This window comes from Pecten maximus, chromosome 3 (genome assembly GCF_902652985.1).
Source record: "Pecten maximus chromosome 3, xPecMax1.1, whole genome shotgun sequence".
NCBI lineage: Eukaryota > Metazoa > Mollusca > Bivalvia > Pectinida > Pectinidae > Pecten > Pecten maximus.
The window spans coordinates 32,477,796-32,490,873 of record NC_047017.1 but is presented as its reverse complement, the minus strand read 5'-3'; the positions used below and the strand labels follow the sequence as shown (position 1 = coordinate 32,490,873).

The 13,078-nt window shown below is 37.8% G+C and overlaps 1 protein-coding gene across 1 annotated transcript in view; it reads left to right on the top strand.

Annotated features, from left to right (window-relative positions):
• Positions 1–12,168, top strand: part of LOC117322718 (zinc finger FYVE domain-containing protein 26-like) — a 48,302-nt gene extending 36,134 nt beyond the window's left edge. Inside the window, 10 exon segments of the mRNA XM_033877657.1 lie at positions 396–491; positions 1,066–1,125; positions 1,723–1,869; positions 2,476–2,673; positions 2,799–3,049; positions 3,181–3,355; positions 6,253–6,312; positions 7,534–7,716; positions 8,011–8,061; positions 8,485–12,168. Of these exon segments, the coding sequence (XP_033733548.1) occupies positions 396–491; positions 1,066–1,125; positions 1,723–1,869; positions 2,476–2,673; positions 2,799–3,049; positions 3,181–3,355; positions 6,253–6,312; positions 7,534–7,716; positions 8,011–8,061; positions 8,485–8,646 (1,383 nt within the window). The 3' untranslated portion in view covers positions 8,647–12,168.
• The last annotated feature ends 910 nt before the right edge of the window (positions 12,169–13,078 follow it).

Here is a 13,078-nt window from a genome sequence, read left to right as displayed (position 1 = left end):
CAGGTGTCTCAAGGTATGTAACGAATCCTTTAAGATATATTACAGGTGTATCAAGGTATGTATAGAGTTCTTTAGGATATATTACAGGTGTCTCAAGGTATGTATAGAGTCCTTTAGGATATAATACAGGTGTCTCAAGGTATGTAACGAGTCCTTTAGGATATATTACAGGTGTCTCTTTATTTTGAATAATATTTTGATAACCATATGAAAAACAAGCATTCACTTCTCACAATTTATAAGATTTATTTTTAATTCAGAATTTCTTCATGATACGTACATTATTATAAAAGGAAAAACATGTTGATAAAATACAGAAACATGAATTGTATACAAAATAGCAGTTAAGTGGTACACTACTCCAAATCCTAATACTGAACTATCATTATCACCAGGTACCAAAAGATAGGAACCAGCGCCAGCAGGAATCAACATTATTGTCTGATGTCATCAGCTGTCTAGAATCCATGTCTGGGGTCGGCTCAGGAGAGGTCAGTTCCTTGTAGGTCAGAGGTGGAGGTCAGACCTTGACAAGGATGGGGTCAACATAGTTCAGTCTTAGTCTAGGTGGGGTCAACAGAGGTCAGACTTTGACAAGGATGGGGTCAACATAGTTCAGTCTTGGTCTAGGTGGGGTCAACAGAGGTCAGACTTTGACAAGGATAGGGTCAACATAGTTCAGTCTTGGTCTAGTGGGGGTCAACAGAGGTCAGACCATGACAAGGGTTGGGTCAACATAGTTCAGTTTTGGTCTAGAGGGGGTCAACAGAGGTCAGACCATGACAAGGGTTGGGTCAACATAGTTCAGTCTTGGTCTAGGTGGGGTCAACAGAGGTCAGTCTTTGCCAAGGGAAGTGTCAACAGAGGTCAGCCTTTATCAATGGTAGAGTCAGCAGAGGTTAGTCTTCATGAAGGGCAATGAGATCAGTATAAGTCTGTGGTATGTTCAACAGAGGGATCAATTTGATTGGTTATGGGTAGTATTATCACAGTTGATTTAATGTTACTGTTAGAACCAATCTGTGGATATGTAAATTAACTAATGATAATTTGTCATTTTTTTAGTTTCAGATGTTGCTGAGTAATCCTGGGTCTGTCAAAAGTATACTAAGCTGTCCTACTGTTGTGAGTACATGTATTCCTTTGTTCTAACCTGGCCTACTATTTATGTACTCCTTTGTTCTAAACTTTCCTATTGTTGTAAATATTCCTTTGTTCTATCCCGTCCTACTGTTAAGTATTCCTTTGTTCTTACCTGTCCTATTGTGGTAAGTGATCTTTTGTTCTCACCTGTTCTATTGTTGTAAGTTCTCTTTGTTGTAACCTGTCCTATTGTTGTAAGTACTCTTTGTTGTAACCTGTCCTATTGTTATAATTGATCCTTTGTTTTTACCTGTCCTACTGTTGTATGTGCTCGTTTGTTCTAACTCGTCCTACTGTTGAAAGTACTTAGATTCTTGATGTACATGTTTTATATTTAGTTGAACCAAATACCATTCATCTCTGTCAGCATAATTAAAGCATCTCTCTACTTTTTTGCGTTTTTCGTTTTGCGAGACTCACGCCACTTTGAGTCACTATGCCTCCGGTGGTTAAACTCTTTGTCTCTGTAAGTGACTCTGTATATGACTCACTATTTCACATTCAACTGTCTATTATATAAGTATTGTTGACTCATCATATACATATATAATATTACAACTTTACCTGATCGTGTTACAGAGTTATACTGACGAGGCTGATGTGGAGTCAGCCCAATACCAAGAATGTCTGTATTACCTCCGTACCTACGCGTCCTTCCACACCATCGTCAGTTTCCACCGAGGGAATGGCTACTGGATGAAGGCTACACAGTACATCCTTGACCATGTAAGATCACAGGGATTTTCCAGTTATTATAAAATTGCCATTCCCTTGTTTGGGTATAATCATGGTTTTGATTTGAGTTTTTGTAGTTTTTAATAGAGCAGTTTAATCATTGCCACTCTCATGTTCTCATGTTTATCTGTAAAACAATTAAGATGGCTAGACACAAGATTCGGTTTCCACAACATTTACTGAAGTCTGAAAAATCGTATTCCATAAATGGAGGAATTTACTGGAGTCTGTAGATTACGTTGATTTTATGATTAAATGAAAATATTGTCTCTACTCCACAAATTTTAACACAGCGAGAAACATCAAGCAATATTGTGGAAAGATTTTCACTGATTTTACTAAAGGGAGCTTTAGATCACCTTCATCAACACCTGTGTGTAGATTACATAATACAGACATATTATAAGACAGGTGTCTAGGTGTACACCAGCTACTACAGTCATTTGTTAAGACAGATGTCCAAGTGTAGACTAGACACTACTAGTAGCAGTCCTTTGCTTAAACAGGTGTGATTATATCAGATATCAATTTGGCCAAAAAGCTTAAGTTACTAAAATGCTCTAGCAACCATATTTATGTGAAGCACTAATTTTGTAGAAATGTTCAAGTGAAGTGTTTGTTGATGCGCTGCTGTCACCAGCCATTGAGGATGGAAGGTTGGGGGAGTTGGTGGATCAGATGATAATGATCGACCCGTCACTGGAGCGCTGGCATCCTTACCTAACCACCTCATGTCGCTATCTCCTCAAACACAGACTTCACCACACTCTCTATCAGTTCCAGCTCTTCATGAAGGTCAGTGTGTTAAATAATGTTTTCTACACCTTTTATTCCATACACAGTATCAAACGTTAATAATGATTGTAGATACATGCATTAATGTCCTATAGATGATAAAACTGAGGCGACTTTGTTTTCAGGATTTCATTCGTGCAGCTATGACCTGTATTACATACTTCTATCAGAAGGGAGCTCAGAGCTACCTTGACCTGTCAGGGAGAATCAATTATCTGTACAAGGCTCACCAGCACCTACAGGCCTACCTGGATCCCTCCCAGTGGGGCAATATCAGTCGCCCTATATTCAGTACTGATAATCCCTCTGTTGACTGGGACAAGCGCCCTGCCGAGGCCTCTATCCGACTTATTCAGACCCCTGAGGAAGTTTCTCGGTAAGTCATGTCCTTTCTTTTCGCCATGAATCTTTAATTTGCAGTTACGAATATTCCAATTTTGATGTACTATATAAAATAATTTGATCATAACAATTTTCTGGAGGTTAATTATTTTTGTATTCCTACAGACATCTGGTAATGGTGAGTCTACAGATTGAGGTGACAAAGTTTTTACATGAGTGTCTCACCAACACAGAGGCTGATGCCACCAAAGTAGCCACCCCCTATGTCAACACGACTGCCTCACAGCAATTACCAACTCTAATGGGCAGCTCAAAGATCAGGGGAGATCTTGTCATCATGGTAGGTACACTCCAAAGTCAGGGGAGACCTTGTCATCATGGTAGGTACACTCCAAAGTCAGGGGAGACCTTGTTATCATGGTAGGTATGCTCCAAAGTCAGGGGAGACCTTGTTATCATGGTAGGTATGCTCCAAGATCAGGGGAGACCTTGTCATCATGGTAGGTACACTCCAAAGTCAGGGGAGACCTTGTCATCATGGTAGGTACACTCCAAGATCAAGGGAGACCTTGTCATCATGGTAGGTACACTCCAAGGTCAGGGGAGACCTTGTCATCATGGTAGGTACACTCCAAGGTCAGGGGAGACCTTGTCATCATGGTAGGTACACTCCAAAGTCAGGGGAGACCTTGTCATCATGGTAGGTACACTCCAAAGTCAGGGGAGACCTTGTCATGAAAGGTATACTCCAAGATCAGGGGACACCTTGTCATCATGGTAGGTACACTCCAAGATCAGAGGAGACCTTGGCATCATGGTAGGTACACTCCATGATCAGGGAGACCTTGTCATCATGGTAGGTACACTCCAAGATCAGGGGAGACTTTGTCGTTATGGTAGGTTTACTCCAAGATCAGGGGAGACCTTGTCATCATGGTAGGTACACTCTAAGATCAGGGGAGACCTTGTCATCATTGTACGTACACTCCAAGATCAGGGGAGACTTTGTCATCAGGAAAGGTATACTCCAAGATCAAGGGAGACCTTGTCATCATGGTAGGTACACTCCAAGATCAAGGGAGACCTTGTCATCATGGTAGGTACACTCCAAGATCAGGGGAGACCTTGTCATGAAAGGTATACTCCAAGATCAGGGGACACCTTGTCATCATGGTAGGTACACTCCAAGATCAGAGGAGACCTTGGCATCATGGTAGGTACACTCCATGATCAGGGAGACCTTGTCATCATGGTAGGTACACTCCATGATCAAGGGAGACCTTGTCATCATGGTAGGTACACTCCAAGATCAGGGGAGACTTTGTCATCATGGTAGGTTTACTCCAAGATCAGGGGAGACCTTGTCACCATGGTAGGTACACTCCAAGATCAGGGAGACCTTGTCATCATGGTAGGTTTACTCCAAGGTCAGGGGAGACCTTGTCATCATGGTAGGTACACTCCAAGATCAAGGAGACCTTGTCATCATGAAAGGTACACTCCAAGATCAGGGGACACCTTGTCATCATGGTAGGTACACTCCAAGATCAAGGGAGACCTTGTCATCATGGTAGGTACACTCCAAGATCAAGGGAGACCTTGTCATCATGGTAGGTACACTCCAAGGTCAGGGGAGACCTTGTCATGAAAGGTATACTCCAAGATCAGGGGACACCTTGTCATCATGGTAGGTACACTCCAAGATCAGAGGAGACCTTGGCATCATGGTAGGTACACTCCATGATCAGGGAGACCTTGTCATCATGGTAGGTACACTCCATGATCAAGGGAGACCTTGTCATCATGGTAAGTACACTCCAAGATCAGGGGAGACTTTGTCATCATGGTAGGTTTACTCCAAGATCAGGGGAGACCTTGTCACCATGGTAGGTACACTCCAAGATCAGGGAGACCTTGTCATCATGGTAGGTTTACTCCAAGGTCAGGGGAGACCTTGTCATCATGGTAGGTACACTCCAAGATCAAGGAGACCTTGTCATCATGAAAGGTACACTCCAAGATCAGGGGACACCTTGTCATCATGGTAGGTACACTCCAAGATCAAGGGAGACCTTGTCATCATGGTAGGTACACTCCAAGGTCAGGGGAGACCTTGTAATCATGGTAGGTACACTCCAAGATCAAGGGAGACCTTGTCATCATGGTAGGTACACTCCAAGATCAGGGGAGACCTTGTCATGAAAGGTATACTCCAAGATCAGGGGACACCTTGTCATCATGGTAGGTACACTCCAAGATCAGAGGAGACCTTGGCATCATGGTAGGTATACTCCAAGATCAAGGGAGACCTTGTCATGAAAGGTATACTCCAAGATCAGGGGAGACCTTGTCATCATGGTAGGTACACTCCATGATCAGGGAGACCTTGTCATCATGGTAGGTACACTCCAAGATCAGGGGAGACCTTGTCATCATGGTAGGTACACTCCAAGATCAGGGGAGACCTTGTAATCATGGTAGGTACACTCCAAGATCAGAGCCCCGTTCGATTTGCACTCTTCTAAGAAGAGAAGCCTTCTAAGAAGATCGTGTTCCGTTATATGTAAATCGAGTAAACCGGGAGAATAAAACAAAAAATAAGCAAGTTTTTAAGTTTTCTCAAACACGATGACACAAACATGTGCATGTATGTGTTATAAATCCTTCTCTAGTGAAACTCATCACTCGCACACTTAAAACATGGTCGCCGCCATCTTGGAAGATAAATCTTCCAGCTTTGAGACGGAAGAGTAGAAGATCTTCCAGAAGCAGAAGAGCTTCAAATCGAGTGACCGGAAGATATCTTCTAGAATCAGAAGAGTGCAAATCGAACGGGGCTCGGGGGAGACCTTGTCATCATGGTAGGTACACTCCAAGGTCAGGGGAGACCTTGTCATCATGGTAGGTACACTCCAAGATCAAGGGAGACTTTGTCATCATGGTAGGTACACTCCAAGGTCAGGGGAAACCTTGTCATCATGGTAGGTACACTCCGAGGTCAGGGGAGACCTTGTCGTCATGGTAGGTACACTCCGAGGTCAGGGCAGAACATGTTGCCATGGTAGGTACACTCCAAGACATTGTTGTTAAGTTAGATACAATACTGGTACATGTTTATCATGCCAAACATGGAATATTCAAATGTATACCACTTGCCTTGCTGTTTGTATTTCTGATGAATGATATATTTTCATTAGAACTATACAATTAATCATTGTTTCATTTTTGTATTTTCAGATTTTACTCAGTGGAAACAACATTGCCAGAGCCTTTGGCCTTGCCAATAGGATTTTGAAGGTAAAAAAGTTTCTTCTTTCTTTTTATTGATATACAAGCAAATTCATAAAATGTCATTTTGAAGAATTTTACTGATTGCAATGAAGAGGTACTATATAGATTTGGATCATGCAGGGGCTTCAATAGCGATATGGATGAAGAGTTGGAACATTTGTCTGTCGGTTAGTATGTAGATACAATGATCTGCAAGCTACTCCTCCTAAACTACTGAGGGGATTTCAAGAAAACTTGCTGGCAATATTCCTTATAAATTGTAGATGTGGGTAATCTATATCAGGTTTCTGATCGGTCAGCCAAGATGGCCACCATGGCCGCTGATTGGCTAAAACCTAATTTGCTATAACGCTTTTACTTTTCAATGGAATTCAATAAAACTTGATGGTTACAAGATGAACTTTAATTTTGTATAAAAAATGTTGAAATTAAAAACAAAATGGCTGCCATAGCAATGACTTCTCATTGGTCAAAATTTAGATATAGGTGCAGTATAATACTGCAAAAACAATGGCTTATGGTTTAAAGGGGTATTAAAGGACTGAATTCAACTGCATGGGTTTTGTTGGAACAGTAACCACACAGAGCCTTCTGATTGGTCGAAATTAAAATCTGGTCAAATTTTTATGAAAATTTGTATATAAGGTTATTAGGGGGCCGGACTGGGTCAAGTGTACAGGTTTGACTGCCATAATAACTACATGGAATCTTTTGATTGGTCGAAATTTAGATATTGTTTGATTTCTCTGAAAATTGTTCTAGAGAGGGTTTTAGAGACTGCAAATTCAACTGCATGGGTTTCATTGCCATAGTGACCACATTTGCATTTTCGGGAATATGGAAGGTGTTTGGGGGACTTCTGTAATGGTTTCCCATTACAGTTAGTACATGTCATATACATGTAAATGCATTGGGATTTCAACTTAACTTACCAGCAATAATCCTTATACATGTAGATGTGCGTAATCTATAAGAGGTAGAATTCACCTCCCCGTTTAGGAAAACTAAATTGACCCCGACCCCAGGTTACAAGACTACAATTAATTTTGTTTTTCTACAAATTACCTCATTTGTGGCGGGGGATATGAATTGGCCCCGGGACGACAGTTCTAGTTCAGAATTGGAGTTCTGGATATTTCTACAGGAATCAAATAGTTTGAGATCTGTGTAATCATCTTTGTAAAGTTTTGATCAACACTCTAGATCACACATCTTTATAATTACCAGGAATACCACCTGGGAGCCGGACCTCTTCTTACCCACGCTGCCCGGGAAATGGCCAAGCAAGGTCACTATGACAACATACGACAACTGTTGGAGTGTATGGTTAAGGGTAACATAGGTGATGATGATACAGTCGATGAACTGGTGGGGGCGTGTATCCTCGTTATCTCTGATAACCCTAATGAGGTAGGTTTTATTGTTGGATGTACATGTAATTAATTATACCTGAATGAGATGGGCTTTATTGAAAAGTTATTTTCTTTTAAACATCAACAAGGTATTTTGTCCTAATCTATTGATAACTGTTTTGAAATCGGGGAACAGTTACATAATGAAAACATTGAGATAAGTAATGACTTTATCAAATATATATCTGCAGAAGAAAAAATTACAGATTGTATGTTGTGATTTTCAAGTCACTGTCATGGATTAAAGAGTTGTGGAGCTAAATTGATGTTGACATATCTTCTCTTCTGTTAGGCAAAAGAAGCTGAAAACCTGATAAAGTTACTAAGGAAAGATACCAATAAGGTTAGTACTGTGTAAAACTGTAACTAACATTGAACAAAGTGTCATACTGAATACAGCAGGTGACAATGGAGTAGGAGGATTTTCAGGATACGTGATTACAGGTATCTTGACTTTGAACATTGTCCCTGCCAATGAAAATTCTCTGTACTTATCAATACACTACACAAATCATTTCTCTCTGTGATTGTATCGACTATTTCCATCGTGCATTCAATATTTTGTAAAATAAACTGATGGTGAGACTGTATTGGACTTATTACAGATAAGATGTAACATAAAAACACATGATTAGGTTGGGATTTCACCATATTTTGAAGAGGTTTCATAGAGTTTTTGTAGAAATTCTGATGGTGAGTAGAAATCGGATGGTTGGAAAATCTCATTAAATTTTTAACAACATATTTTAATACTTCTGTGTTTCAGATCAATGCCTACATCCTGTGTGGGAAGCTGCGGTCAGCTTACTTAATGGCTGTGAAGTCCGAGAGGGTGGATGATGTCCAGCGTATAGCTGGGGCAGCGCAACGTATGGGACAGACAGCAGTCAGGAACATTTGTAATAAGTGGCTTCAGCAGAGGAAGTAGTCAAGGGGGATAACTCCAAACTAATAATGTATGGTTTTGTGTATTAGGAACAGTATGGATCAAATAGATGACAGTGAATGATATGTGTATGTACAACAATTTATTTAGTACCTATTTTACTATTATTTCGGTAAGAAACATCTGTAGGAAACATTTTTATCTTGTAGAATTATATTCTTGTGATATGTTACTTATGGCTTATATGTAATACAGTGCGTATTCCATAGGTTATATACTACATTATGTATCATACAATAAAATTGTAAACAATATGTATTGCACAACCTATAGATAATTATACAATGCACAAAGTACTGTTATACAGTAAATTGTACAGATGATGTACTCGTTAAATCATCATATGCATTGTTACAGTACAACCTTTATATAGTTACGATACACTGTACAAACTTCTGTATATTGTACAGATAATATATTAATTATATTGTGAAAACTGTAATGTGTATTGTATAGCCTATTTGTTATATTGAACAAACCTTGTATTGCACCGAGTACAAACTATTTTACATATTTTGTAAACAAAATAACATTTTAGATTCTATATTTTACAGCTAAATCAAGCTGTTCTCTCTAGCAAAAATGTGTTTTTTCCCCAAAAGGAGAATTACCATCCTAATTTTCATGAAAATACTGCTGTAAAAAGGAATTGGACGATGAGACTTTTTACATAAATGTTTGAGCAGTCTCTGTCAGTCAGATAATGGAGCATGCACCTTTTAATCAGTTGATAGAATCAAAAACAGATTTGTTTCCTGTCGGTGCTCTTGTCAGGAATGTGATGTTCTCTGCTCCTTTACATTAGTACCTTTCCCCACGGTTTGTGGTATTGAGAGTCTAGGACGAGACTTCGGAAATCACAAGAGGTAAAACAGGGGGGAGTAGTGTAAAAGGAACAGGTCAGTTTGGCTGTTATATATGGTTTCTATCTCCCAGCTGATGAAGCATACTTCTTTAAAATTTGCTTAAGTTGTTAGAGCCATGTATAATCATTCCATGGACCCAGTCAGATTCCTGTCAAGCACCTCGACAGGGTTGTATTTTCCTATTCTATTACATGACTATATTTCCCCAATTTATGCAGACACATCTGCTGGAAAACTCGGTGGTAAATACCTTTCATTATACATTGTACAAGATTGTATGTTGTACCGATTTTATCTTCTATATTGTACTGATGGCAATGTTGCTCAGATATCATTAAGGTTATTGCTTAGTTTTGTTGTGAATTACTGCATAGTATACTTTGATGGTGGTTAAGATAATGAACCGGTGAACTTATGGCATGGTGCAACATTTCCTGTAAATTGATACTCATCCTAACTGCCCAAATGAATTTTAATGAAATTTGGTCTGGTGCATTTTTGGACAGTGTTGCATAAACAGAGGGTGTGGCTCTCCTAGGGCCACAGAGGCAGTACCCAATATTGGATTTCGATGAAATTTGTGCTGGATGATTATTTTGTAAAGATGTGTGGCTCCCGTAGTGCTGGAGAGGCAGGGCTCACTAGAGCAAACTCTTTATAAGCCTTCCTTTACAATGGCAGGATTTGGTCTATATTTGGTTTGAACAATTGTTGGGAGAAATCTAGACAGCTCAAAAAATAGGAACATATAACGTTATATATCTTGCTATGATTACTGAAATATCCAGGTGAGCAATGTAAGCCCTCTGTGCCTCTTGTTTAGCCCCCGAATGTTACACCTAGTCACTCCTGAATATTACACCTAGTCACACTGATTGTGTTCAGGCTTCTGAGAAAGTAGAACTCACTGAATTTGTACTCAAAAGTACCTATTAAACTCACTTTTAATTTGCCTCAAATATAAAATGTACAATACAGTGTCGGTATCGTGTATCCATTGTGTACTATATCTACACTGTATCTGTAATGTATGTTGTATATGGTAACTTTCACATTGTCTGTTTTGTCTGGCTCAAAAATATTATTCAATGGACATAACGTAAGTGTGATGATATGAGTATACTGTATGTTAAGGTTGTGACACTAAAACATGTGATGTTTAATTGAAACTCGCTTCAGGTGCTTTATGAAACTTGACATTTGCTTGAGTGTTGTTATATTAACAGGTACATATTAGATAATTATGTATTGTATATATATTATATAATTAGTATTATTCAATAGTTATATTTACTGTTGTTACAGTAGAACATACTAAATATATGTCCTGTACATTTGAGAGAAAGCATGTTGACCTACCCTCACTTACCTATACATGTATAAGTCCAACAGTATTACTCAATTTAAGGTTTTTGCTTTGTGTAATTTTGTTGCGCAGCAATGAAGGAGCGCAACAGAGACTAATGTGCCATTTTTCTGTCATTGTCGTCAAATTCATCTGAGCATACCAGGTCGTATCATTTCACAAAATTCTTGTTTTCAGGTCGCAGTACAGTAAACAGATTACATTATAATTACTAACAATCCTACATGATAGTATCTATCATGGATCTAGTCTACTGTTCTTTCTGCCCTGTGATGTCACCTATCACAAGAGCTATAGCTGGGGAGATTTGTGGTAATATGTTGTTTTTTTTATCCCCCCCTCCCCCTTACATTCCCATCTATTTTATAGCGTTTCCTTTTGAATAATTGTTTTGCATTGAATTGATAAAATAGGGTAACTGTTCATAGAAATAGGATTCATAGCAACTTTAGCATGACAAGTTAGTTTAAGTAAAACAAAAATCTGATTAACATACAGATCATTACTATACACACTTAGCTAAGTGTATAATAGGTTATATTCAACGTACATGTATATGTACAAAAATGATATCTTCACTATAATTATGCTTGTGCCAAATATAAACACCAGTGCAATCCTACCTTGGTGAGAGGCCAGTATCCCTGTCACAGTTATATGTGTACAATTATCTTGCCAGGTTGTGTAATTATAATAATTTTAAAGAAGTAAAATAGCAAAGCTATAGACGAGGATAAGTTAAAACAGGACATATTTAATTCTGTATGTAGAATCTACCTCGCTACACCATGGCACATCTGACAATGTCAATGTCATACTGATATTTCTTTGTATAATTTACTTCATCATATTAATTTATAGTGAGGGATGAGAATGTATTCTGATAAGTTACTCTGATTGCTATGTTAATTATACTGATAATAGATAATTACATGTCATAGTTATGACACTATGATAATATATAACGTCACAGTTATGACACTATAAAAATATTTTACGTCACAGTTATGACACTATGATAATATATTACATGTCACTGTTATGACACTATAACAATATACTACATCACAGTTATGACACTACATATAGGATATTGAATGGGTTCCCGTTTAATATAACATATATTTCACGAGTATGATAGAATATTGATATCTTCACGAGTGTGAAGAACTAGTGAAAAATATCGAAATATTCTGTCATACGACTGAAAAAAAAAAACTTATATTTTCACTGCAAAACTTATATTTTCACTGCTTATCACTGTAGTGAAAATATAACTTTTATTAGTTTGATAAATTTCTATATTTCACTGGCCATAATGCAATAAAAAAATATATTACATGTCACAGTTATGACACTACAACAATATATTACATGTCAAAGTTATGACACTACAACAATATATTACATGTCACAGTTATGACACTACAACAATATATTACATGTTACAGTTATGCCACTACAACAATATATTACATGTCACAGTTATGACACTACAACAATATATTACATGTCACAGTTATGACACTACAACAATATATTACATGTTACAGTTATGCCACTACAACAATATATTACATGTCACAGTTATGACGTTTTAACAATATATTACATGTCACAGTTATGACGTTTTAACAATATATTACATGTCACAGTTATGACAATATAACAATAGTTTACACGTCACAGTTATGACACTACAACAATACATGTATATTACATGTCACAGTTATGACACTATGATAATATATTACACTATAAAATATTACACACATTTCAAACTAGATGTATAATAACAGACTATTCAAAATATATGTATAAATGTATATGATATCTTCATGACACTATGATAATATATTATTTGTCACAGTTATGACACTATAACAATATATTACATGTCACATTTATGACACTATAACAATATATTACATGTCACAGGTTGTATTTCATCTTTATAGCTAGTGAAATGTGGGTGTATGACACTACATATATTGGCCATCAGATACAGATAGATAGTTTACAATCTACTTTATTGTTAATAGGAGATACAAAATATTATTTATGGACTATCTGTGATAAACATTATGAAAATTATTTGTTTTGTTTTTCTTTTCATCAACACATCTCTGATAGTCAAATATCTGTTCTTGTGTGGGCAAATTCACAATTTATCCAAAAAATA